Raw genomic sequence first — 27,977 nt, forward strand, 5'->3', positions numbered from 1 at the left:
CCTGTGTGTCAATCGCTGGCAGGCTGTGTAGTTTTTTGACCCGAATCTCTCCTCCCAGCAAAAAAAACGAGTCGAGCCCCTTTGGAAAAAAACACAGCTTTATTTATTGTTCAGAATGACATAGAAACGTGCTTTCACAACCAAATCCTTATTTTGTAGAGAGCTTTACATTATGTGGCATATTAACAACGGTTAGCTAGCTTTGACGTTAGCAACGCCGCTAGCTGGGTCTGTTCGGGAGAGGTTACGGACTGTCACTGGCAGCAGCTAACGTTACCATTGTGTGAGTGTCTGTTGTTGACTCGGCCTTGCATCAGCAACCCCCTTTGGACTGGGCAGAAGAGGCATTTCAAGGTAAAGAGATTCTCGTAGCTTTCCATATGCTAATTCAGCAAAACATAACTTGGCTAGCTAACAAGCTGTTAATCGTGAATACCAGAACATAAATATGCATGTTAGCTAACTAACTAGAGAGGAGGGGGCATCACAATTTAGCCAGTCAATAATCGTAACTAGTTAGGTAGTTGCTGTGGTTTGTAAATAAATAAACTCTTCAATCAATGTTCATGTTTGAGGGCGAGAGAGGGCTCCAGAAAGTTACAGTATAAGGGCTAACGTTAGCTAGTTAACGTTCACTTACTAGCTAACTTACTTGCCCATGGCTGTAATGCTGGCCCTCAGTTTTGTTTAAGACCCATGCATTTACACTGGCAAATGCTCTGGTATTGACAATTTAACCCAATAGGACCCTATACTATTGCCCAAGAGTTAGATTACAGACAATAGTAGTGTCGGCAGTAGCTGCAAAGGCGTCAGTGGGTTTTGTGAAGCGCTCATAGCTAGTTAGCAAACGTTACTCTGCTACATTTTACATTTGAGTAATTTAGCCGACGCTCTTATACAGAGCGACTTACAGTAGTGAGTGCATACGTTTTCATATTTCATTTACGTACATTATTAATACGTTTTTCGGACTAGCTAAAACAGACACTGATCTGACTGCAATGTTATCTAGCCCTAGATAAGACTATGGCTGCACTTGACATTTGGCCTGCAATAACTGCTTCCCTCACAATTTGTGACTAGCTGCTAATGCAAACAAACTGATAGCTAACTAAATGAGAGTAGCACTGGCTTAGAGTAACCTTTGAACCAGCGAGCTAGGCCCTGAAGGATAGTTATCTCACAAGTGAACGACGGTTAGATCTTGGCACCAATGTCCTTTAGGCTGCTAGTAACTGGTGTCCAACTGACACTTTTTACACAGTGAAACTTGCAGTCTGTGTACCGACTGACGATGCTGAGCAAAAGCCTACGATTACTTGAATATTACATATTGGGTGAATGTTCGGTTGGTTCCCAAGAGAGTGGGAAGCCAATGTCTGGTGGTGGGATGGACGACAGGGTTACCATAGTGATATGATATGAATAAATGCTCACAGTGAGTGTTGGGTTCACTGGTCAAACACTGGCACTGATATGAGAGTGTGTCATTGTAGAGTAGATACACACACTGCAGTGCTACACCTGATAGGCTACTTGATCATGTCCTGCACACAGTCTAGTCTACATCCATTATCTCTCAGCCACTGACTGGGTATAAATAATACGACATCTCTCAGCCACTGACTGGGTACAAATAATATGACATCTCTCAGCCACTGACTGGGTACAAATAATATGACATCTCTCAGCCACTGACTGGGTATAAATAATACGACATCTCTCAGCCACTGACTGGGTACAAATAATATGACATCTCTCAGCCACTGACTGGGTACAAATAATATGACATCTCTCAGCCACTGACTGGGTACAAATAATATGACATCTCTCAGCCACTGACTGGGTACAAATAATATGACATCTCTCAGCCACTGACTGGGTATAAATAATACGACATCTCTCAGCCACTGACTGGGTATAAATAATACGACATCTCTCAGCCACTGACTGGGTACAAATAATACGACATCTCTCAGCCACTGACTGGGTACAAATAATACGACATCTCTCAGCCACTGACTGGGTATAAATAATACGACATCTCTCAGCCACTGACTGGGTACAAATAATACTACATCTATTGTAGACAGGGGTCACATTAGCTTTCAAAGACCTGCGTTTTAAACCATTTCACCTGTGTTTTATATTGAAAGTCAACTTTTATTTGGTTGCTTCAATAGAGTGATAAGGGGAGTGCAACTATAGACATTTCTTCACACAAAATACATTAGTGCAGCACATTCTGCGGAAAATCGTTTTCATTAGATGACAACAGAAGTGCAATGCTATTTGGCTAGCAGCCACACAAGTAAATTAGCTTACAATGAAAAAGCAAGGTGGTTTTTGCAAAAACTATGCATACTTATCAAAGAAAGAATCTAGCCAGGTACATTTCCTAATGTTTTCTTGAAGTTAATCTTGCATTTTAACTTGCTAATGGAGGAAAACTACACCTACAAGTAGCGTACACATCAGTCAAAGCGTTGTCTAGTGATCCAATGACGAGTGCAAAGATATTTCATCCTAGTGGAGAAGTGCAACTGAAGCACGGAATTAGTCCTTTTACATTCAGGATTTGGTGCGAACCCTGACTGAAGCCGGGCAGAATTTACATTAAGAATCATTTTGGATCTGCTTTTTATCTAAAGTTTTAGTTTTATCTTTCCTTTACTACGTGAAAAACGCAAAATCCTGTGTTAACGCAACCCCTGGTTAAAAGAATACCCACACATTGAAACGTACACAACTGAAACTTTGTTAAAAAGGTTAACTTTTGGGAAGTATATGTGCGGGTGTCGTAGTGTGGATCCCAGGGTTCTCTCCAAAGAATGTTAGAGGGGTGCTGCGCCACTTTGTGGACTGGCTGCGAGACCATTTTATATTTTTACCTTATTTTGTTATCATTTATGGCTAGATTGCAGGAAATGGCAGTTACAGGTGTTCAAAAATACACACTGTTGTGTTGGGAGATGTTACAGTTGATGGTGAATAACTGCTAGTGTCTAACTGTAACTGTTGCTGTGGGAGATGTTACAGTTGATGGTGAATAACTGCTAGTGTCTAACTGTAACTGTTGTGTTGGGAGATGTTACAGTTGATGGTGAATAACTGCTAGTGTCTGTCTGTGGGTGTGTGAGGTCATCTGGTGTTGGCTTGTGTGTGTGCATCTTTGGTCATCTAGGCCTAAAGAGTGTGTGTGTGTGAGAGAGAGAGTGTGAGTGTGTGTGTGTGACACACGAGACAGGGTAGGGCACAAGGCAGGGCGTTGTATCTTTAGCAACTACCCTCAGTCTGAACAAAAGCTCTGTTGTTGCAGGATCATGTGACGCTGTGTGTGCGTTCCACCCTCATCATGTGATCTGGCGGCAGGGCTCACACTCTCAAAGTGCTGAGTCTCTCTGAGGCTCACTCTCTTTCCACCGCATGGAGAAGACGGAGGAGAGAGGGATGGGAGAGAGAGATGGAAGGAAAGAGGTTACAGCGAAATAGAGGCAAAGAGAATGGTTCTGCAGTGCAGCAAGAAAACATTCTCTCTTTCTTTCTGTCGTTCACCCCTTTTACCACTACCTCTTTCTTTTGCTTGTTGAAAGACAGTCAAACAAAGCTCCTACCTGGATGTCATGGATGAATTGACAGCAGGACGAACTCCGAATATTGTGGGATTCCTTGGAATGTTGGATACTTCTATGGAATGTTGGAATCCTTCCAATATTGGATCCAGTCTTGGGATGAATGTGCAGGATTCAGGTTGAGCATGTGGAGCAGTCATGAGCCTCAGTGACTCTATCTATTCCATGGTTTCCCTTGGTAAGTAGCCTGTCTGAGGAATGTTTGGATTGGTTGTTTAGCACCTCTGTATCTTGTATGGTTAAGATGTTGGCTTCAGTTAGACTTTGGAATAACAGGACTTTGGAGTGAGTGATAGACTACATGCTCTTTATGTCATGTATATGGATAGGCATTTGGTAGTGTTTTATGCCAGTAGTCAAACCAATCATGCTAACTCTGTAAACTAAGTACTACGGTTTGGTGGTGTTTTTTGTTGCCAGTCTTTCGTTGACTTTTTAGGGTTTGCAACTGTTGTGTGTACTTCTGTGGTGACTTGGCAGCCTCTCTTGACGGGCCTGTAATTCTGGTTTGAATGTTGAAAGTCTTGTTTGAGACTTGTTTAAAGTCTGCTGCTTTGTGTGTTTGTGTGTGTGTGTGTGGACGTGTTTAACTATTCTTGTGGGGACCAGAAGTCCCCACAAGAATAGTAAACGAACAAAACTTTGACCAACTGGGGACATTTTTGTTAGTCCCCATGAGGTCAAATGCTATTTCTAGGGGGTTTAGGGTTAAGGTTAGAATTAGTGTTAGGGTTAGAATTACGTTAAGGGTTAGGGAGCTAGGTTTAGTTTTAGTGTTAGGGTAAGAGTTAGGTTTAGGGTTATGGAAAATAGGATTTTGAATGGGACTGAATTGTGTGGCCCAACAAGGTTAGCTGTACAGGACGTGTGTGTGTGTGTGTGAGTAAGGCCGTCATACCTGTGTTTGTCCCACATGAACTAGCTACAACGAATATGTGGCTCCGTTCTAGTATTGCTTTGGACAAAGGAACATTGGGTGCAACAGCTGTAAGGGAATGTCTGTGTGCTGTGTGCGGACTTTGACTAGGCTACTTTATATCTTGTTTATGAAACGACTGTAGCTGGCGCCACTGCATTTCCAAGGTTTTTGAAAGAGGGAGGGAGAGAGAGAGAGAGAGAGGGGGGGATAAAAAGAGAGAGAAACACCGGGAGGGAGAGAGACCATCCTCCAGCTGCTTTGTGATTTGCTGATGGCATCCTTTCTTTGACTGTCATCTTAGTGTCAGTGTTTTCCACCGGCCTAGTGCCAGAGTGAAAAGAAACTTGCAGACGTTGCAGCTCTCAAGGATGCAGGGCTGTGCATTTTAACTCTCTCTCTCACACACACACACACACACACACACACACACACACACACACACACACACACACACACACACACACACACACACACACTATGTTGCTAGGATGATAGGGCTGCTATTTCCCATGCCAGAGACAGAAAGACTGAAGAAGGCTGTGAAATGTATACAGCAGGCAGCAACACAATGCACAGTGACTGCCGAGTGTATAAAGGTCAGGTTTAGTTAGTTAACAAGAGGTTTAATGACCAGGCTATGGGAATAAGGTTAGGCTAATGACCAAGGTCTTCTCTGCACTACAGGTCCTGTGTCTGTTTTTAGTCTACTACAGGTTAAGTGAACTAAACTATATTCATGAAGTTGTTAATACGGTCTGCAGGTCCTGGATCAGTGTCAGCTGGCCTGTGTTGAATAATTGAAGAGAGGGGTTTCCATTTAGTACTGATCCCAGCCCTGTCCTCCTACATTACAGTAGGGAACACCACACCAGCCTGTCCCCATTCATAATACAACTACATTACAGTAGGCAACACCACACCAGCCTGTCCCCATTCATAATACAACTAAATTACAGCAGGGAACACCACACCAGCCTGTCCCCATTCATAATACAACTACATTACAGTAGGCAACACCACACCAGCCTGTCCCCATTCATAATACAACTACATTACAGTAGGCAACACCACACCAGCCTGTCCCCATTCATAATACAACTACATTACAGTAGGCAACACCACACTAGCCTGTCCCCATTCATAATACAACTACATTACAGTAGGCAACACCACACCAGCCTGTCCCCATTCATAATACAACTACATTACAGTAGGCAACACCACACCAGCCTGTCCCCATTCATAATACAACAACATTACAGCAGGGAACACCACACCAGCCTGTCCCCATTCATAATACAACTAAATTACAGCAGGGAACACCACACCAGCCTGTCCCCATTCATAATACAACTAAATTACAGCAGGGAACACCACACCAGCCTGTCCCCATTCATAATACAACTACATTACAGTAGGCAACACCACACCAGCCTGTCCCCATTCATAATACAACTAAATTACAGCAGGGAACACCACACCAGCCTGTCCCCATTCATAATACAACTACATTACAGTAGGCAACACCACACCAGCCTGTCCCCATTCATAATACAACTACATTACAGTAGGGAACGGATAGTTACTAAAAGGGCTGTGATGGCCATGAATCGGATGGAAGGTACAAGGAAAAATACTAGATTCATCAGAAAGACCAGGAGTACGTGACAATTAGGCTAAAATGAGAAAGCTAATTATAGGAGAGAGAGATATTCTTAGTCGAGGGTCAGTCAGATTCATTTGCCCTGGTCTCAAAGAAATGAGAGGAGAGACTCTTGTTTGAGGATGTTGTGTGTGTTGAGTTCTGTCCTAGACAGCACTGAGCTGGGACTTAGGTATTGACCTGTCCTGTATCAAACAAAGGGAACAGTCATCATGTTTTGGTATTGACCTGTCCTGTATCAAACAAAGGGAACAGTCATCATGTTTTGGTATTGACCTGTCCTGTATCAAACAGAGGGAACAGTCATCATGTTTTGGTATTGACCTGTCCTGTATCAAACAAAGGGAACAGTCATCATGTTTTGGTATTGACCTGTCCTGTATCAAACAAAGGGAACAGTCATCATGTTTTGGTATTGACCTGTCCTGTATCAAACAAAGGGAACAGTCATCATGTTTTGGTATTGACCTGTCCTGTATCAAACAGAGGGAACAGTCATCATGTTTTGGTATTGACCTGTCCTGTATCAAACAGAGGGAACAGTCATCATGTTTTGGTATTGACCTGTCCTGTATCAAACAGAGGGAACAGTCATCATGTTTTGGTATTGACCTGTCCTGTATCAAACAAAGGGAACATTCATCATGTTTTGGTATTGACCTGTCCTGTATCAAACAAAGGGAACAGTCATCATGTTTTGGTATAGACCTTTCCTGTATCAGAGGAGGGAACAGTCATCATGTTTTGGTATTGACCTGTCCTGTATCAAACAAAGGGAACAGTCATCATGTTTTGGTATTGACCTGTCCTGTATCAAACAAAGGGAACAGTCATCATGTTTTGGTATTGACCTGTCCTGTATCAAACAAAGGGAACAGTCATCATGTTTTGGTATAGACCTTTCCTGTATCAGAGGAGGGAACAGTCATCATGTTTTGGTATTGACCTGTCCTGTATCAAACAGAGGGAACAGTCATCATGTTTTGGTATTGACCTGTCCTGTATCAGAGTTGGGAACAGTCATCATGTTTAGGTATTGACCTGTCCTGTATCAAACAGAGGGAACAGTCATCATGTTTTGGTATTGACCTTTCCTGTATCAGAGGAGGGAACAGTCATCATGTTTAGGTATTGACCTTTCCTGTATCAGAGGAGGGAATAGTCATCATGTTTTGGTATTGACCTGTCCTGTATCAGAGGAGGGAACAGTCATTATGTTTTGGTATTGACCTATCCTGTATCAGAGGAGGGAACAGTCATCATGTTTTGGTATTGACCTATCCTGTATGAGGGAACAGTCATCATGTTTTGGTATTGACCTATCCTGTATCAGAGGAGGGAACAGTCATCATGTTTTGTCCTACATCCTCAACAATGATCTGCTTCCTAGAATTCTGCCTCCTACAGTGCTGCTGTGTGAGTGTGAGATCAAGTGAAAGGGGTAGTGTGTGTGTGTGTGGCTAGAGGGAGAGAGAAGTGAAGTGTGTGTGTGTCCAGTCCGTACTTCCTCCTCTCAAAGTCCAATAATTCTTCCTCTGAGCAGGAAATGAGGGCCTTGTGCCCTTAGCAACCATTGCCATGGTGTCTGTTGGTCGTCAGGCAGAGGATAGTGGAGCTGAGTCAACTTCCTGTTTTGGTTCTTAGTTCCCCTCTCCACCGACAGGCACTTCCTGTAGCCAGGAGATGGGGAGTTGGAGAGGGAATAGGCCCTTAGAGATGGGAGGGGGGGAGTTGGAGAGGGAATAGGCCCTTAGAGATGGGGAGTTGGAGAGGGAATAGGCCCTTAGAGATGGGAGAGCTGGAGAGGGGATAGGCCCTTAGAGATATGAGGGAGGGAGAGAGAGGATTAGGGGCAGTAGTGGCCCCTAGACACTGATCCAAACTGATCCTAGAGCTGTGAGAGAGAGGAGGAGGAGGTCCTACTGAAACCTGGGACTGGCTCAGTAGTAAAGAGGGGAAGAGAGAGAGGAGGTCCTACTGAAACCTGGGACTGGCTCAGTAGTAAAGAGGGGAAGAGAGAGAGGCCGAACTGAGAGGAGAGGTCCTACTGAAACCTGGGACTGGCTCAGTAGTAAAGAGGGGAAGAGAGAGAGGAGGTCCTACTGAAACCTGGGACTGGCTCAGTAGTAAGGAGGGGAAGAGAGAGAGGAGGTCCTACTGAAACCTGGGACTGGCTCAGTAGTAAGGAGGGGAAGAGAGAGAGGAGGTCCTACTGAAACCTGGGACTGGCTCAGTAGTAAGAGGGGGAGAGAGAGAGGAGGTCCTACTGAAACCTGGGACTGGCTCAGTAGTAAAGAGGGAGAGAGAGAGGAGGTCCTACTGAAACCTGGGACTGGCTCAGTAGTAAGGAGGGGAAGAGAGAGAGGGAGGTCCTACTGAAACCTGGGACTGGCTCAGTAGTAAGGAGGGGAAGAGAGAGAGGAGGTCCTACTGGAAACCTGGGACTGGCTCAGTAGTAAGGAGGGGAAGAGAGAGAGGAGGTCCTACTGAAACCTGGGACTGGCTCAGTAGTAAAGAGGGGAAGAGAGAGAGGAGGTCCTACTGAAACCTGGGACTGGCTTAGTAGTAAGGAGGGGAAGAGAGAGAGGAGGTCCTACTGAAACCTGGGACTGGCTCAGTAGTAAGGAGGGGAAGAGAGAGAGGAGGTCCTACTGAAACCTGGGACTGGCTCAGTAGTAAGGAGGGGAAGAGAGAGAGGAGGTCCTACTGAAACCTGGGACTGGCTCAGTAGTAAAGAGGGGAAGAGAGAGAGGAGGTCCTACTGAAACCTGGGACTGGCTCAGTAGTAAAGAGGGGAAGAGAGAGAGGAGGTCCTACTGGAAACCTGGGACTGGCTCAGTAGTAAGAGGAGAGGAAGAGAGGAGGTCCTACTGAAACCTGGGACTGGCTCAGTAGTAAAGAGGGGGAGAGAGAGGAGGTCCTACTGAAACCTGGGACTGGCTCAGTAGTAAAGAGGGGAAGAGAGAGAGGAGGTCCTACTGAAACCTGGGACTGGCTCAGTAGTAAAGAGGGGAGAGCAGAGAGGAGGTCCTACTGAAACCTGGGACTGGCTCAGTAGTAAAGGAGGGGAAGAGAGAGAGGAGGTCCTACTGAAACCTGGGACTGGCTCAGTAGTAAAGAGGAAGAGAGAGAGGAGGTCCTACTGAAACCTGGGACTGGCTCAGTAGTAAAGAGGGGAAGAGAGAGAGGAGGTCCTACTGAAACCTGGGACTGGCTCAGTAGTAAAGAGGGGAAGAGAGAGAGGAGGTCCTACTGAAACCTGGGACTGGCTCAGTAGTAAAGAGGGGAAGAGAGAGAGGAGGTCCTACTGAAACCTGGGACTGGCTCAGTAGTAAAGAGGGGAAGAGAGAGAGGAGGTCCTACTGAAACCTGGGACTGGCTCAGTAGTAAGGAGGGGAAGAGAGAGAGGAGGTCCTACTGAAACCTGGGACTGGCTCAGTAGTAAAGAGGGAAGAGAGAGAGGAGGTCCTACTGAAACCTGGGACTGGCTCAGTAGTAAAGAGGGGAAGAGAGAGAGGAGGTCCTACTGAAACCTGGGACTGGCTCAGTAGTAAGGAGGGAAGAGAGAGAGGAGGTCCTACTGAAACCTGGGACTGGCTCAGTAGTAAAGAGGGGAAGAGAGAGAGGAGGTCCTACTGAAACCTGGGACTGGCTCAGTAGTAAAGAGGGGAAGAGAGAGAGGAGGTCCTACTGAAACCTGGGACTGGCTCAGTAGTAAAGAGGGGAAGAGAGAGAGGAGGTCCTACTGAAACCTGGGACTGGCTCAGTAGTAAAGAGGGGAAGAGAGAGAGGAGGTCCTACTGAAACCTGGGACTGGCTCAGTAGTAAGGAGGGGAAGAGAGAGAGGAGGTCCTACTGAAACCTGGGACTGGCTCAGTAGTAAGGAGGGGAAGAGAGAGAGGAGGTCCTACTGAAACCTGGGACTGGCTCAGTAGTAAAGAGGGGAAGAGAGAGAGGAGGTCCTACTGAAACCTGGGACTGGCTCAGTAGTAAGGAGGGGAAGAGAGAGAGGAGGTCCTACTGAAACCTGGGACTGGCTCAGTAGTAAAGAGGGGAGGAGAGAGGAGGTCCTACTGAAACCTGGGACTGGCTCAGTAGTAAGGAGGGGAAGAGAGAGAGGAGGTCCTACTGAAACCTGGGACTGGCTCAGTAGTAAGGAGGGGAAGAGAGAGAGGAGGTCCTACTGAAACCTGGGACTGGCTCAGTAGTAAGGAGGGGAAGAGAGCAGCAACTAGAGATTTCCCTAGACCACAGGTCTCTCTTGCCATCATGTACGCCTGTCCATGCCAAAGACAACTTGCTCTCAACGACTGGCTTTATAAATGTTAAATAACTCTCCTTCTGTCTCTTCCTCAGTCTCCTGGGTCTGGGCTGTGGCCTGGCTGCAGTACCGGAGGCCACCAGCGTGGGGCAGTAGAGCGAGGCAGGGCCAGGAGGCAGCAGTGAGTAGGCCGGGGCTAGATCTAGCCTGGAGGGGCATGCGTCATGACCTCGGTGGTGCTCGTTGACAGTGGAGGGGCGGTGGTGGAGTATGTAACCGCTGTGGAGGACCCCCATCAGGTGAGTTGTGAGAGGGTAGGGCCGATAAAAAAATAAAAGAAGCCTTTAAGGAACTAACACTTGCACTTGACTTTCCCCCTTACATGCTGACCACATGCACAAGGTCCTCTACTCTGACAATTAATCCACAGATAAAAGGGTAAACAGAGTTAGTTTCTAGTAATCTCTCCTCCTTCAGGCTTCATCTTTGGACTTTATATGGCGGTTGGCAACCAACTTTAAGGTGCATTACCACCACCAACTGGACTGGAGTGTGGACCTCAGTTCATCTTTCAATCACCCACGTGGGTATATGCTCCTAAAAAGCAATGAGGAGATGGGAGAGGCGGGACTTGCAGCGTATCAATCGTCACAAATAAAACCAAGTTCTATTTTAGCGCCTGGCTATGCAGACGCTCGTTGACGTGCGCAAGCAGTGTGGGTGCAATGATTGAATAACATGTATATGTCCATTTATTTTGCAACGCTCCCGATGCGGACGGTGTGGTCAGCCTGTTACTAGCTCTGACTTGGCTGATTAACTACTTTATTGAGGAAAAATGTACTTGCAATGACTGTGATATGTGGTTGTCCCAACTAGCTATCTTAAGATGAATGCACTAACTTTAAGTCTCTCTGGATAAGAGCGACTGCTAAATGACTAAAATGTAAATGTTGAATTATGAGCAATGAAATCACCTAGGACCTAGACTGGCTTCCTTTACATGTCTGCTTTCCTTAAAGAAAGGACTAGATAGGGGCTGCGCTCCAATATTCATACTCACTGGCCTCCTTTACACGTCTCCTATACTTTGAGAAAGGACTGTGTAGCAATAGAGAAAGTGCTCTGTTTAGGATGTTCTGTTCTCTTAACCAAGCTCTTCTTTCTCTTTGTCTGACTCTTTGCACCCCTGTTCTCCAGGAGGGGGAGTGTGAGGTGGAGGAGTGTGAGGAGGGAGATGGTGAAGCTGAGGTAGAGGTGGAGGGAGACGTGGTCGAAGACGAGACAGATGGGGACCTGGATGAAGAGGAGGAGTACCCAGCGGTGATCGTGGAGGAGGTCCCAGGCAGGGGGCTGGAGCAGTGCTTCTCTGCCCAGGTTCTGGTCTACGATGATGGGACCTACCTGATGCAGGACGTGGGGGAAGAACAGGAGGTGGAGACGGAGGTGGTGGAGACAGGTGAGAGGGGTGGGATGTACACGCATACAGGCCTGCATACACACATACACCTACCCAACCTGAATACACTAGTGGTATACATACAGTGCTATGAAAAAGTATTTGCGCCCTTTCTAATTTTCTCTACTTTTGCATATTTGTGATACTGAATGTTATCAGATCTTCAACCGAAACCTAATATTAGATAAAGGGAACATAAGTGAACAAATAACACAACAATTACATATTTATTTCATTTATTTAATAAACAAAGTTATGCAACACCCAATGCCCCTGTGTGAAAAAGTAATTGCCCCCTTACACTCAATAACTGGTTGTGCCACCTTTAGCTGCAATGACTCCAACCAAATGCTTCCTGTAGTTGTTGATCAGTCTCTCACGTCACTGTGGAGGAATTTTGGCCCACTCTTCCATGCAGAACTGCTTTAACTCAGTGACGTGTGTGTTTTCAAGCATGAACTGCTCGTTTCAAGTCCTGCTACAACATCTCAATTGGGATTAGGTCTGGACTTTGACTAGGCCATTCCAAAACTTCCAATTTGTTGCTTTTTAGCAATTTTCATGTAGACTTGATTTTGTGTTTTGGATCATTGTCTTGCTGCATGACCCAGCTGCGCTTCAGCTTCAGCTCACAGACGGATGGTCTGACATTCTCCTGTAGAATTCTCTGATACAGAGCAGAATTCATGGTTCCTTCTATTAAGGCAAGTCGTCCAGGTCCTGAGGCAGCAAAGCATCCCCAAACCATCACACCACCACCACCATGCTTGACCTTTGGTATGATGTTCTTACTGTGGAATGCAGAGTTTGGTTTTCGCCAGGCATTACTGGAACCATGTCGTCCAAAAAGTTATACTTTTGAATCATCTGTCCACAGAACGTTCTTCCAAGAGTCTTGATGATCATCCAGGTGCTTTTTGGCAAACTTGAGTCAACTTTTTGGACGAGCTAAAGGTGGCACAACCAGTTATTGAGTGTAAGGGGGCAATTACTTTTTCACACAGGGGAATTGGGTGTTGCATAACTTTGTTTATTAAATAAATGAAATAAATATGTAATTGTTGTTATTTGTTCAGTAATGTTCCCTTTATCTAATATTAGGTTTTGGTTGAAGATCTGATAACATTCAGTATCACAAATATGCAAAAGTAGAGAAAGTTTGAACACACCTACTCATTCCAGGGTTTTTCTTTATTTGTACTATTTTCTACATTGTAGAATAATAGTGAAGACATCAAAACTATAAAATAACACATGGAATCATGTAGTAACCAAAAAAGTGTTAAACAAATCAAAATATATTTGAGATTTGAGATTCTTCAGCTACCCTTTGCTTTGATGACAGCTTTGCACACTCTTGGCATTCCCTCAACCAGCTTCATGAGGTAGTCACCTGGAATGCGTTTAAATTAACAGGTGTGCCTTGTTCAAAGTTAATTTGGGGAATTTATTTCCTTCTTAATGCGTTTGAGCCAATCCGTTGTGTTGTGACAAGGTAGGGGGGGTATACAGAAGATAGCCCTATTTGGTAAAAGACCAAGTCCATATTATGGCAAGAACAGCCCTGTGTAGCTCAGTTGGTAGAGCATGGCGTTTGTGACGCCAGGGTTGTGGGTTCGATACCCATGGGGGGCCAGTATGAAAAATGTATGCACTCACTAACTGTAAGTCGCTCTGGATAAGAGCGTCTGCTAAATGACTAAAATGTAAATGTAAAAAAATAAGCAAAGAGAAACGACAATCCGGAAAATCCGGAAAATTTCAAGAACTTTGAAAGTTTCTTCAAGTGCAGTCGCAAAAACCATCAAGCGCTATAATGAAACTGGCTCTCATGAGGACCGCCACAGGAAAGGAAGACCCAGAGTTACCTTTGCTGTAGAGGATAAGTTAATTAGAGTTACCAGCCTCAGAAATTGCAGCCCAAATAAATGCTTCACTGAGTTCAAGTAACAGACACATCTCAACATCAACTGTTCAGAGGAGACTGCGTGAATCAGGCCTTCATGGTTGAATTGCTGCAAAGAAACCTCTACTGAAGGACACCAATAAGAAGAAGAGACATGCTTGGGCCAAGAAATCTGTCCTTTGGTCTGATGAGTCCAAATGTGAGATTTTTGGTTCCAACCGCTGTGTCTTTGTGAGACGCAGAGTAGGTGAACGGATGATCTCTGCATGTGTGGTTCCCACCGTGACGCATGGAGGAGGAGGTGTGATGTTGTGGTGGTGCTTTGCTGGTGACACTGTCTGTGATTTATTTAGAATTCAAGGCACACTTAACCAGCATGGCTACCACAGCATTCTGCAGCGATACGCCATCCCATCTGGTTTGCGCTTAGTGGGACTAATTTGTTTTTCAACAGGACAATGACCCAACACACCTCCAGGCTGTGTAAGGGCTATTTGACCAAGAAGGAGAGTGATGACCTTGGATCGCAGAGTGAAGGAAAAGCAGCCAACAAGTGCTCAGCATATGTGGGAACTCTTTCAAGACTGTTGGAAAAGCATTCCAGGTGAAGCTGGTTGAGACAATGCTAAGAGTGTGCAAAGCTGTCATCAAGGCAAAGGGTGGCTACTTTGAAGAATCTCCAAATAAAAAATAAAATTTGATTTTAACACTTTTTTTGGTTACTACATGATTCCATATGTGTTATTTCATAGTTTTGATGTCTTCACTATGATTCTACAATGTAGAAAATAGTAAAAAATAAAGAAAAACCCTTGAATGAGTAGGTGTCCAAACTTTTGACTGGTACTGTACGTACATACATACATGTACCTTTTTATATGCAACCTGAATACACTAGTGGTATACATACATACATACATACATACATACATACATACATACATACATACATACATACATACATGTAACTTTTATATACAACCTGAATACACACACAGTAAAATAGGAGAAGAAGTGGGACAGGTTGCAGCTTTGGCACTAGTGCTTGATAATAGAGGAGGATAGTGAAGTATTACATTTCGCTTTTTTACATTCACTTGACATACATATAATGCACATACCACACACCAGTTTACAGATGTTATTTTCATTTGGGAGATGTACATTATTTTCCACACCTTCATCCACAATACCACAGTCACCTCACAGCTTTGGTGTGGTTGCAGAAAGCAGGGAAACTCAGAAAGCGGATACGTAAGGCCTGTCTGCCGGTAGACATCGCCCTCTTGTGGCTGCCCACTGTAGTACACATACATTCCACAAGGGTACTGTCTGGAAGTTTGTGAACCATGCATTGATTGCAGTGATTTTAATTGGTCAAACATAAAGGTTAGGCAGGCCGTTTATAGCCTATAGTTTAGTTGGATAAGGTAGAGAGAAAAACACACCAAACCAAAAGCTTGTAAGATGTTAAAAGCAAGGTATTTATTTTGTTGTTTTTTAATTATTCTCTTTGGAAATGAGTATGGTCCAAGCCAGGTAAGCAGACAGACAACTGTGTGTGCGCGCGAATGCTCTCAAAGTTTCTAAAGTTGTCAGGCTTTTCTACCATCCTAAACTGATTACGTTTACGTTTCTACTTTACATAGCCTCAGGTCATTTTACTATAATGCAAATGAAGACACTATTATACGCTCTTCAATTATATGAATGGTGTCTTTTTTTTTTTTTTAAGCGTAACAGAGTAGATTTTATTGCATTTTATGTTGAATGCACTATTTTGGAAGAGTCCTCATTTTTTCCTGCTTTGGTTGACGTTCGATTGATGCAAGAGCAGATATGGAAAAGGAAGCGAGACATCTCACTCGCTCCTTTTGTCTGCTTCATATTCAGTCAATGAACTAAGCGGACCAGACCCAGTTGCTCATGAATTGGTGCCTATTGGAGAGCCACCCCTTACGTAGACAGGAAAAATAAAAAATGGTTAATGGCCTGAGTGGGACATCTAAATGTATCCACCATCTTTGGGAAGAGCTAGAGAGAGTGGAGGATATCCTGTGTTTGGCGCGGAAGGACACCCATCGGCCGCAGTGTGGGGGTTGTGAAGTGGTCTGGCTGAATTTGAAGAGATTTCCTGTTGCGGCGGAGTGATCCGGGCTTGTGGCTGCCTGTGCATTTCAGTGTAAAGTCAATGCGAATCTGCAACACGGGAAGAACATGGCGACTTCACTTCATGAGGGGCCCGCTAACCAACTCGACCTGCTCATCAGAGCAGGTAACGTAACGGATTTGATTTAGAACTCGTTCTGGCGGCGACCGTTGGTTGACGCGGTATGTGTGGTTTTTGGCGACCGCTGCGCCCCCATATCCATTTAAGTAGTTTCGTGAAGTAATGGAGGGCAAAGCAGGAAGTGATCACCTTGCTTAGTAACCTGCATGGCGATGTCCGCTTTTCTTCAGACGTTCTTAAAATGTTTCAAAGTACCGTTTGGCTATGAGCACTGGAGGATTAGACTGCAATATGCACGTAGCAGCGTGTGCATATCGTGATTATAGTTTTTCGTCCATGTGTATCATAATAACTGGTTGTTCGGGCAGAGAGCGAGCCCCGCTGAAACCAGGAAGTGTTGTAGATGTGTTGTCTTTCCTACGTCTTTGCCACGCTGTCTGAGTCGGAAGGGCATGTGGATTTATGTTTATTCCGCATTTGATCATGGCATTAAATACACAATCTGTATATAAAATCTACCTATCTTGAATCAGTTATGTTGTGATTGGATTATTTCCCTGTATTGAAATATAGTCAATATAAATGTTTTTCCTTGTTGAATAACACACACAGCCAGTTTGTTCAAACATTGAATGACACGGAAGTGAGTGAAAACATTTAGTTGAAGGCTGTATTCTAGGAATTTTGTGACTTTTTATTTAATTAATTTTTTGCCATGTTCCGTTTTGAGTCAGATTCGGACCGTTATCTAAGTATGGGCCCAGCGATTTATCCCGTGAAGTGTGTGGAGGCTGCTAACGGTGCACTCACAATGCTGGCTTTTGCCAGTGTCTCATTTAAGTTCAGTTCGGCACACAAACACAAACGTTTGTATTTGTTTTTACATTGGCTAGAGTATTATATTTTCTTTCTTGATTTAACACGATTCTTAAAGGATTTTCTGGATAATTTCGATGGCGGAAGCATTGTTATGCATCTAGGCGGGTTTTGGCTTGATTGACAGGTCTGTTTGACCAACGGCGCTCATGAGGCGTTCGAAATCTTCCAACCAGCCAATGAGCGTTGTTAGATGGGTGGGTGTAGATTACTGAAGTATCCAATGGCGTCCGGGGCGGGGAGTGAGTGACGTGAGGTATGGAGACCGTCTTCACCGTCTTCGAAGAGAACTGGAGGGAAAGGCTACGCGAGTGTAAACACGGAAGTCATAGGGGACAGCACTACTTTTTGTCGGACTTGCTGTTATTTGCTCGGTCAAATAGTTCCAGTTTATTCTTTCTTTCGTGTGGATAAGTAAAGATGAAAATCACATTTATTTACAAGGATTTTGTACATTGAGAAATGCTGACTTTTAGACTCAATTGGTTTTTACAGGTGTTAATTAATTAGTAGTGCAGCAGTACATTTTCAACCGAGTCCGTACCCAACAAAAGATTCGGATAACCAACCTCGCTTAACTAAACACGGACTGTTGAACCAATCCCTAGAAATATGAAAAAGCGTAACATTGATCTCAGACAGACTTTTACAGTTAAACCCAGACATATAACACGCTTAAAGATAAATGTGTCTTAGCATGTATGTCAAATGGCTATGTTTATAGCCTATGTATCTGTGTCAAAGTATCCAGTGCCCAGGCTATGTTATGGTCTATGGTGTTTTATTTAGGTGGTCCTGCCTGGTTTCAAGTGCAGCTCGGCCTATCAGATGGCTATAGTAGTTCTAGCCCTTAGTGGTGTGTTTGTTTATGTGTGTGGGGCTACCGTTTGGTTGTGTGAGACGACGGGCAGTGTGTATCAGGGTCTGTCTCCTAAAGATAGCCCCCCTGTGCCTGCCTCATAACCTAACATGGGCAGGGGTGATGGTAACCAGATACGTGCTTCCCAGAGAGAGACAACAACAGGTGCCCTGGGCTGAGTCCCAAATGGCAGCCTATCCCTTATATAGTGCATCACTTTTGACCAGGGCCCATAAGAACGTCCCGTAGGGCGCTGTTCAAAAGTAGTGCACTATAAATGGAATAGGGTGCCATTTGGGACGGACCCCTGGGCTTAGTCTCCTAGTTCCTCAGAATGACTGCATACCCATACTAATAAATTGCTTCATTTTTTCTTTTTTCTTTGTCAAACAATTCCTAGCCCTTATTATTTACTGTGACCAGATGAGCCCAAGGAAACCCTATAGACCCCTTGTTGTAGACAGCCCATGATGAGGAAAACAAAGGTCCAGAGTTTTCCCCTTATTGGGTCATTTTATATGGGGGCAAAACTCAGGGCCCAAAGGAGATGAGGAAGGAGGAAACCATCACTTCTAACCAAGACTTATTTGGACGCAGCCTGAGTGTATGGCTAGTAAGTTACTTGATGCTCTTTAACACCTGTTTCAAGGTCAGTCGTACGCTGTAGGTCATAGTGGTTAAGGATAGGACTGTTGTTTGCAGCTGATCCTACATCAGTAATGCCATAGTAACTGGAGACTGAAAGGTTGCTAGGGGGCGCCAGAGAGAGAATGCCAGCTTTGACAGACCTTTAGAAGTTGTTTCAAGTGTGAGAAGTGTATTAAACAAGCCATTGAAGTGTCTGAAACTTTAGTTTGGTAGTAAACCGTTAAAGGCGGCAGGTAGCTTATTGGGTAAGAGCGTTGTGCCAGTAACCGAAAGGTCGCTGGTTCTAATCCCCGAGCCGACTAGGTGAAAAATCTGTCGATGTGCCCTTAAGCAAGGCACTTAACCCTAATTGCTCCTGTAAGTTGCTCTGGATAAGAGCGTCTGCTAAATGACTAAAATGTAAATGTAAAATGGAACGCCGACAGTGCTTTCACAATAAAAACAAAGCAGTGGAAATCTGAGGTAACCAAACACAACTTTTATTACCAGTAGGATGCATCAGAACCCATCTGTACTGTACAAGTAATGAAATGTCTACACCGCCTGTACAGACCTGCAACGGTGTCTACACCGCCTGTACAGACCTGCAACGGTGTCTACACCGCCTGTACAGACCTGCAACGGTGTCTACACCGGCTGTACAGACCTGCAACGGTGTCTACACCGCCTGTACAGACCTGCAACGGTGTCTACACCGCCTGTACAGACCTGCAACGGTGTCTACACCGCCTGTACAGACCTGCAACGGTGTCTACACCGGCTGTACAGACCTGCAACGGTGTCTACACCGCCTGTACAGACCTGCAACGGTGTCTACACCGCCTGTACAGACCTGCAACGGTGTCTACACCGCCTGTACAGACCTGCAACGGTGTCTACACCGCCTGTACAGACCTGCAACGGTGTCTACACCGCCTGTACAGACCTGCAACGGTGTCTACACCGCCTGTACAGACCTGCAACGGTGTCTACACCGCCTGTACAGACCTGCAACGGTGTCTACACCGCCTGTACAGACCTGCAACGGTGTCTACACCGCCTGTACAGACCTGCAACGGTGTCTACACCGGCTGTACAGACCTGCAACGGTGTCTACACCGCCTGTACAGACCTGCAACGGTGTCTACACCGCCTGTACAGACTGCAAGGGACCGCCTGTCAGACCTGCAACGGTGTCTACACCGCCTGTACAGACCTGCAACGGTGTCTACACCGCCTGTACAGACCTGCAACGGTGTCTACACCGGCTGTACAGACCTGCAACGGTGTCTACACCGGCTGTACAGACCTGCAACGGTGTCTACACCGGCTGTACAGACCTGCAACGGTGTCTACACCGGCTGTACAGACCTGCAACGGTGTCTACACCGGCTGTACAGACCTGCAACGGTGTCTACACCGGCTGTACAGACCTGCAACGGTGTCTACACCGCCTGTACAGACCTGCAACGGTGTCTACACCGGCTGTACAGACCTGCAACGGTGTCTACACCGGCTGTACAGACCTGCAACGGTGTCTACACCGCCTGTACAGACCTGCAACGGTGTCTACACCGCCTGTACAGACCTGCAACGGTGTCTACACCGCCTGTACAGACCTGCAACGGTGTCTACACCGGCTGTACAGACCTGCAACGGTGTCTACACCGGCTGTACAGACCTGCAACGGTGTCTACACCGGCTGTACAGACCTGCAACGGTGTCTACACCGGCTGTACAGACCTGCAACGGTGTCTACACCGGCTGTACAGACCTGCAACGGTGTCTACACCGGCTGTACAGACCTGCAACGGTGTCTACACCGCCTGTACAGACCTGCAACGGTGTCTACACCGCCTGTACAGACCTGCAACGGTGTCTACACCGGCTGTACAGACCTGCAACGGTGTCTACACCGGCTGTACAGACCTGCAACGGTGTCTACACCGCCTGTACAGACCTGCAACGGTGTCTACACCGCCTGTACAGACCTGCAACGGTGTCTACACCGGCTGTACAGACCTGCAACGGTGTCTACACCGGCTGTACAGACCTGCAACGGTGTCTACACCGCCTGTACAGACCTGCAACGGTGTCTACACCGCCTGTACAGACCTGCAACGGTGTCTACACCGCCTGTACAGACCTGCAACGGTGTCTACACCGCCTGTACAGACCTGCAACGGTGTCTACACCGGCTGTACAGACCTGCAACGGTGTCTACACCGGCTGTACAGACCTGCAACGGTGTCTACACCGGCTGTACAGACCTGCAACGGTGTCTACACCGCCTGTACAGACCTGCAACGGTGTCTACACCGGCTGTACAGACCTGCAACGGTGTCTACACCGCCTGTACATACTTGCAACGGTGTGTTTCACCTGTACTAACGTGTGTTTTCTGTGTTTCAGTGGAGGCGTCCGTCCATTATCAACAGTCTGGCACCAGGATCTACTGTTCTGATAAGACCATCGAGGCTGCCGAGGCTCTGCTGCACATGGACTCTCCTACCAGCCTGAGAGGGGACCGCAGCCCAGGTAACTAACACACACACACACTTATTTTGATATTTTAGTTGTATTCATGATGGCATATTCCATCCATAAGCAGCTTATATACAATAACAGAGAGACATCATTGATGTAATAGATCTCAGATGATTTCTTATAAATGTTGGTGTTCACACAACGTCATATCCACCAGAACACACACACACACTACACACACACACAGTTTCTCTCTTCATAAAGTGTTCCGTCTTGTCCCACTAGACGTGTTCATCCCGGCAGCGTGTGTGACCACCCCAGACTTCCTCCACGCTGCGATGCGTCCAGACGTGATGACCGAGACTGTGGTGGAGGTGTCTACAGAAGACTGTGTGGACGAGGACATGGAGGTCACCCTCATAGAGGAACCAGACCAATCAGAGCCTGACCACCAACCCGTCAGAAAGAAGAAAGGTTAAGATGGCTTTAAGACAGGATAGAATACTGGCTAATCCAATGAGAAATCAAGAAACTTTCCATAATACTACCCAAAGATACTGTCTGTTGATTAAGACCTAAAAGTAATGCTAAAGTGCCTCAATTCTTTTAATGATAACAGCAATATTAGGTGTTGATTAAATAGGAATTGAATTGTCAGACTGGCTGTATCTTGTAGACAGGATGTTGATGGTAAATAGGAATGAATTGTCAGACTGGCTGTATCTTGTAGACAGGATGTTGATGGTAAATAGGAATTGAATTGTCAGACTGGCTGTATCTTGTAGCCAGGATGTTGATGGTAAATAGGAATGAATTGTCAGACTGGCTGTATCTTGTAGCCAGGATGTTGATGGTAAATAGGAATGAATTGTCAGACTGGCTGTATCTTGTAGCCAGGATGTTGATGGTAAATAGGAATGAATTGTCAGACTGGCTGTATCTTGTAGCCAGGATGTTGATGGTAAATAGGAATGAATTGTCAGACTGGCTGTATGTTGTAGACAGGATGTTGATGGTAAATAGGAATGAATTGTCAGACTGGCTGTATCTTGTAGACAGGATGTTGATGGTAAATAGGAATGAATTGTCAGACTGGCTGTATGTTGTAGCCAGGATGTTGATGGTAAATAGGAATGAATTGTCAGACTGGCTGTATGTTGTAGACAGGATGTTGATGGTAAATAGGAATGAATTGTCAGACTGGCTGTATCTTGTAGACAGGATGTTGATGGTAAATAGGAATGAATTGTCAGACTGGCTGTATGTTGTAGACAGGATGTTGATGGTAAATAGGATTGAATTGTCAGACTGGCTGTATGTTGTAGACAGGATGTTGATGGTAAATAGGAATGAATTGTCAGACTGGCTGTATCTTGTAGACAGGATGTTGATGGTAAATAGGAATGAATTGTCAGACTGGCTGTATCTTGTAGACAGGATGTTGATGGTAAATAGGAATGAATTGTCAGACTGGCTGTATCTTGTAGACAGGATGTTGATGGTAAATAGGATTGAATTGTCAGACTGGCTGTATGTTGTAGACAGGATGTTGATGGTAAATAGGAATGAATTGTCAGACTGGCTGTATCTTGTAGACAGGATGTTGATGGTAAATAGGAATGAATTGTCAGACTGGCTGTATCTTGTAGACAGGATGTTGATGGTAAATAGGAATGAATTGTCAGACTGGCTGTATCTTGCAGACAAAGAGCACCAACTATTGGCAGATTGGGAGATTGCAAGCAATGTGAAATGCTCATGTCTTTCACTGATTAATGTCAGTTGATTTTAGATTTAGTTTGAATAACTTTATTGGTCTTGTCTGTGTAGCGGGGAGGAAGCCAAAGCCTCACCAGCCTGCTGTGTCCAACGGATCACCGGACCTCGTCATCAAGAAGAAACCCAGAGAAGGAAAAGGTATGACAGACCTAATGTATTATATAAAGGACCCATACATCAACTCTGAGGATGGCATGTGTTGAATATTCACCTCTTTGTGACGTTAACCTGTTGCCTGTAAACATGGAGGAAGGGATAAATATCAGCTTCCTGTTGACCGACCTGTCTGTCTGTGCTCTCCAGGAAGCACCACGTACCTGTGGGAGTTCCTGTTAGATTTACTCCAGGACAAGAACACCTGTCCCAGGTATATCAAGTGGACTCAGCGAGAGAAGGGTATCTTCAAGCTGGTGGACTCCAAGGCTGTGTCCAAGCTGTGGGGCAAACACAAGAACAAACCTGACATGAACTATGAAACCATGGGGCGGGCTCTGAGGTGAGGGCTTACCCAAGAACTGTCTATCACTTGAAATGGACTGGTGTGGGGTATACTGTTGGTTGTATGAGCTCTACCACTTCCAGTTCAGTCTGAACTTTACCACTCTCCCTCTATTTTCTCCCCCTTCCTCGTCCCTCTCTTCCTATCCCCCCTCCTCTCTCCTCCCTCATCTATTCCCCCTCCCTCTCTCTCCCCCCTCCCTCTCTCTCCCCCTCCCTCTCCCTCCCTATCCTTCCTCCTCCCTCTCTACCAGGTACTACTACCAGCGTGGTATACTGGCCAAGGTCGAAGGTCAGCGGCTGGTCTACCAGTTCAAGGAGATGCCCAAGAACATCATTATCATCGAGGACGACAAGGCCGACTCCAGATCGGACGATCTGATTGGCTCAGAGAAGTCTTACCACGAGAGAGTCCCGCCCTCGTCGGAGACGATACTGAATGTGGCCGAGCTCGCCAAGGCGCCCACCATCCTGAGGGGCGGGACTAGAACCATAGTCCATGCACCGGTTGCTAAGGGCAACAATGTGGTGATGACTGGGGGCGGGGCGGCGGTGGGGGTTCCGAGGATAGTGACCGTTTCCACGGCGCCAGACGGAACCCAGACGCAGCATTCTCACACGGCCATCATCCCCACCGTCTCAGGACCCAGGTTAGAGAGAGAGAGACACACCCTAATACTGACCGTAAAATAGTTTGTTTATATCTATCTAGCAATATCTAGTAAGTTTGTATTTACAAAACTTTGTCAGACTCCAGTTTGTTATTGTTTCTGTCTCCAGGACTGTACGGGTCGCCATGCAGGTGCCTGTAGTCATGACAACATCACTGGGCCAGAAGATCTCAACGGTTGCCATGCAACAGGCGCCGGGGACGTCGGGAGGCCAAACAACGTACCAACTGGCCAACGCCTCTCCCATCGGCACGGCAACGGGCAACGCCAGCTCACAACAGAAGGTGGGTAACCACTAGTTAGCTAGTGGATGTGTCAGCCAGCTACACTGTAGACAGAATGGACAGTTTGACTTGGCTGAACTACACAGGCACGCCTCATACTAACCATCAACGATTGAAAACTTGAATCTTGTAAACCATATAGTTAACTTTTGATCCCATAAAATTAAAGACACTAGGTCTAATCCTTTACCTTCTACATCATACCTTTTCACCCAGGTTGTATTCAGACCGTCCCACCACTCTGTATAGATCTAGAATGAGTAGACCTGTTCCTAACAGTATATCTCTTCTCTCCAGGTTGTAATCAGACCGTCCCACCACTCTGTATAGATCTAGAATGAGTAGACCTGTTCCTAACAGTATATCGCTTCTCTCCAGGTTGTAATCAGAACGTCCCACCACTCTGTATAGATCTAGAATGAGTAGACCTGTTCCTAACAGTATATCTCTTCTCTCCAGGTTGTATTCAGACCGTCCCACCACTCTGTATAGATCTAGAATGAGTAGACCTGTTCCTAACAGTATATCTCTTCTCTCCAGGTTGTATTCAGACCGTCCCACCACTCTGTATAGATCTAGAATGAGTAGACCTGTTCCTAACAGTATATCTCTTCTCTCCAGGTTGTAATCAGACCGTCCCACCACTCTGTATAGATCTAGAATGAGTAGACCTGTTCCTAACAGTATATCTCTTCTCTCCAGGTTGTGATTCAGACCGTCCCACCACTCTGTATAGATCTAGAATGAGTAGACCTGTTCCTAACAGTATATCTCTTCTCTCCAGGTTGTAATCAGACCGTCCCACCACTCTGTATAGATCTAGAATGAGTAGACCTGTTCCTAACAGTATATCTCTTCTCTCCAGGTTGTAATCAGACCGTCCCACCACTCTGTATAGATCTAGAATGAGTAGACCTGTTCCTAACAGTATATCTCTTCTCTCCAGGTTGTGATCCAGACCGTCCCCACCACTCTGTATAGATCTAGAATGAGTAGACCTGTTCCTAACAGTATATCTCTTCTCTCCAGGTTGTGATCCAGACCATCCCCACCATGGTTCCGGCCACGGCAGAGAACGGAGACAAGATCACGGTCCAGCTGGCTAAGATCATCACCATCCCAGCCCACCAGCTGGCCCAGTACCAGCAGCAGCGGACCAAGCCCGGCCTGGGGGGCTCCCCGACGGGCAGCGTTTCTCTCCTGGGCGGGACAAACTCCTGGGGGGTCCGAGCCCTGGCACCTCATGTTACCATGGCTCCAGGGACACAGGTGACATTTTAATTTTTTTGGCAATTTTAAGCTAGAAATAGGAAAACGCATACTTTGAAACATCACGAGATACTGTAATTCAAGCGAAAAAGTATTGCATTTGGGAACAGACTTGTGTGTGATTATTAAATGTTTTACAAATTCAAATATTTGGTCCCCTGTAACCAAGGTGATGAGGTTGGCTGTTCCCACAACGCTGCATCATCAACAGACGCATCATATCGTCACAACAACGCAAGGTGGCGGGACAGGGACGGCAGTGGTCACCGTGACGACGACAGCCAACCGGAGTGCTCCGTCGGCGGCACCCCATATCATCAGCGGCATCATCAAAAGTTCGGACATCGCCACGGCAATGAGAGAACAGCAACAACAGCAAGCCAAGACGCTGACAGTTCAAACGGTGTCGGTACAGGCCGTTCCGGTCCAGACGACGTTACCGGAAGCACCGGAGAAGGACAGTCCGAGCCGCGAGGCTGTCGCCACGGAGATCGTCCCGGTAGTCGTCCAATCAGAAGATCCAGAGTGTTGAGAGGTCACAAGTACGGACACACGCATACCTATAATCATTGTTTGTACAGTTTTTGCCCAGATAGGAGTTTGTTCCTCTTTTTCTACCTGACAGTCTGAGAGACTATAAAGACCCACGACCACCTCTGATTTACCCTGGGGGGGTCTACCTTCCAACCACAGCCTCATCTCTCCCTGGAGACCCAGGGTGTGACCCTATTCCCTATACAGTGCACTACTTTAGTAGGCAACAGGGTGTCATTTGAATTGTACACGACTGGAGGACACCCAACCCACATAGGAACCCAGCAATGACTTTTCAAAAGGGAAGAATCTCCTTTCAGAAAAAGGGACCAAGTCAAACTCAAATCACTACATTTCTGTTTCTGGCAGACGAGACTCTAGCTAACTAAGCTACAGGAAAAAACGCAAACACTAAACAAATGTAATGATAAAAACCAAACTGGTAAGGAAAGGATAGAGATGGATGGGGGGGATGTGCTTTGTATAGAAATGTTCTTTTTGTGTTTTTATTTTTCTCTTGTGTAAAAAACCAGCCTTTTATTTGACGATCACTGTGCAGATGTAGGATGGTACACGCTGCTACGCATCACACACACCACATGAAAGACTGTTCTAGGATCAGCTCTTACAAGGGAAGAATAAAAAGCTAAAGGGACTTTATATGTATATAACTATTATACAGTTTATGGAGTTAAATGCAAAACAAAACAGCCTTAGAATGATTTGTTTTATTTTTCATTCATTGTTTATAAGATAAACCTGATCTAGGTTTGTGTTACGGTTTCTTCTGACTTTTGATACCTTGTACCAAGCACAGTGTTATAAAACAATACGGCATCACATTTTTCTATTGTGGTTTGAAGCCCAGGTCAGTGTATGTGGGTTGGTTCCAGGGTTGGGGTCAAAATCCATTTCAATTCAGGAAGTATACTGAAATTCCAATTCTCTTCAATGGTGACAGATTGGAATTGAAATGGAATTGACCCCAACCCTGGTTGGTTCTAGTAGACCTTGACCATAGGCTTACTAGATCTACTTCCCCGTGGTAACTGTCTCTAGGGTAACTGCCTGCAGCTTCCATTTTGGGGCCTCCATTTCTTTTGGGTAGATTTCGAAAATCTCATAAGCATGAACTTCTCGTCAGCCATCTTGGCTCTGCCCCCTATATTTTCTTTAGCATTTTTTGCTTATTCTTAGTTCTATAAAGATGTTCGGACTGAACTAGTTTGTATATTCAACATTTGAAGTATTCTATTTTGTTGTACTCTTGTTTCAAAGTGTATTCAAGTAGATTTTACTGAAATATAAAAAACATTTGAATTAAACGATTCTCCTTTTTGTCTTTTTGTTTAAAAAAAAGTGAAATGATGCTCTTGCAAACGCGCCAACAATGCACCTTTTTAAAGGCAATGTTCCTGCATTTGCGGTAAATACTACAGATGTTGGCTCAGACATTGGCCTGTTAGAGAGTGGTGATCTACGCACCACCGGGACCTGTTCCAACTGGGGATTTGAACGTGCCTGCACAGTGAAATCCATTTTTTAAAAAACAATGTAGTTGATTAGAACTAATAACCCTTTGGTTGTGCGGGATTCTGTTTCAAACAGTATTTAACCACCAGTGTTTAACTATAAATAGTTGAATGGGAACAGACTGGCTTCAATGGCTCAACTGCTTGGTGCAGAGTGACTGCAGTCACAAGGTTGTGAGTTCGTCACCCGCCTGACTTATAACGGCTGCAATGTGCTTACTTGTAATTCAAAGTGTATAGACGGAGCGCAGCAGTTTTCAATAGCTCAGGTGGTTGGAGCACGGTACCATTAATCAGAGTTATAGGTTCAATCCCCCATAAGGAACACACAGCAGACTTCTAGCCATCACTATGCTGTAGTTGGTCTCCACATTTCACATCCTGGTGATGAGCGTTAACTGTTATGTATTCATTGTTCTACAACTTGCCACCAGGGGGCATTGGATGACATTTAAGCTGATGAGGTAGATAGTGCTTTATAAAACAAA

General features: G+C 45.5%; 1 protein-coding gene across 3 annotated transcripts; it reads left to right on the forward strand.

The window, feature by feature from the left end:
• On the forward strand, positions 1 to 27,283 carry elf2b (E74-like factor 2b (ets domain transcription factor)). 3 transcript variants are annotated; one of them, XM_041840847.2, is made up of 11 exons: positions 1 to 354; positions 10,574 to 10,777; positions 11,679 to 11,937; positions 20,848 to 20,973; positions 21,208 to 21,396; positions 22,753 to 22,839; positions 23,005 to 23,197; positions 23,454 to 23,849; positions 23,980 to 24,154; positions 25,184 to 25,423; positions 25,593 to 27,283. In XM_041840847.2, the coding sequence occupies exons 2-11, from the start codon at positions 10,703 to 10,705 to the stop codon at positions 25,953 to 25,955; spliced, it is 2,103 nt and encodes a 700-aa protein (XP_041696781.2). In that variant the 5' UTR covers positions 1 to 354; positions 10,574 to 10,702; the 3' UTR covers positions 25,956 to 27,283. The 3 variants fall into 3 exon arrangements, with proteins under 3 accessions (XP_041696781.2, XP_045064195.1, XP_045064196.1); XM_045208260.1 differs by lacking the exon at positions 1 to 354 and adding an exon at positions 3,376 to 3,813; XM_045208261.1 differs by lacking the exons at positions 1 to 354; positions 10,574 to 10,777; positions 11,679 to 11,937 and adding an exon at positions 15,343 to 16,118.
• Positions 27,284 to 27,977: the final 694 nt, after the last annotated feature.

The sequence above is a fragment of the Coregonus clupeaformis genome, chromosome 27, assembly GCF_020615455.1.
Source record: "Coregonus clupeaformis isolate EN_2021a chromosome 27, ASM2061545v1, whole genome shotgun sequence".
Taxonomy (NCBI): Eukaryota; Metazoa; Chordata; class Actinopteri; order Salmoniformes; family Salmonidae; genus Coregonus; species Coregonus clupeaformis.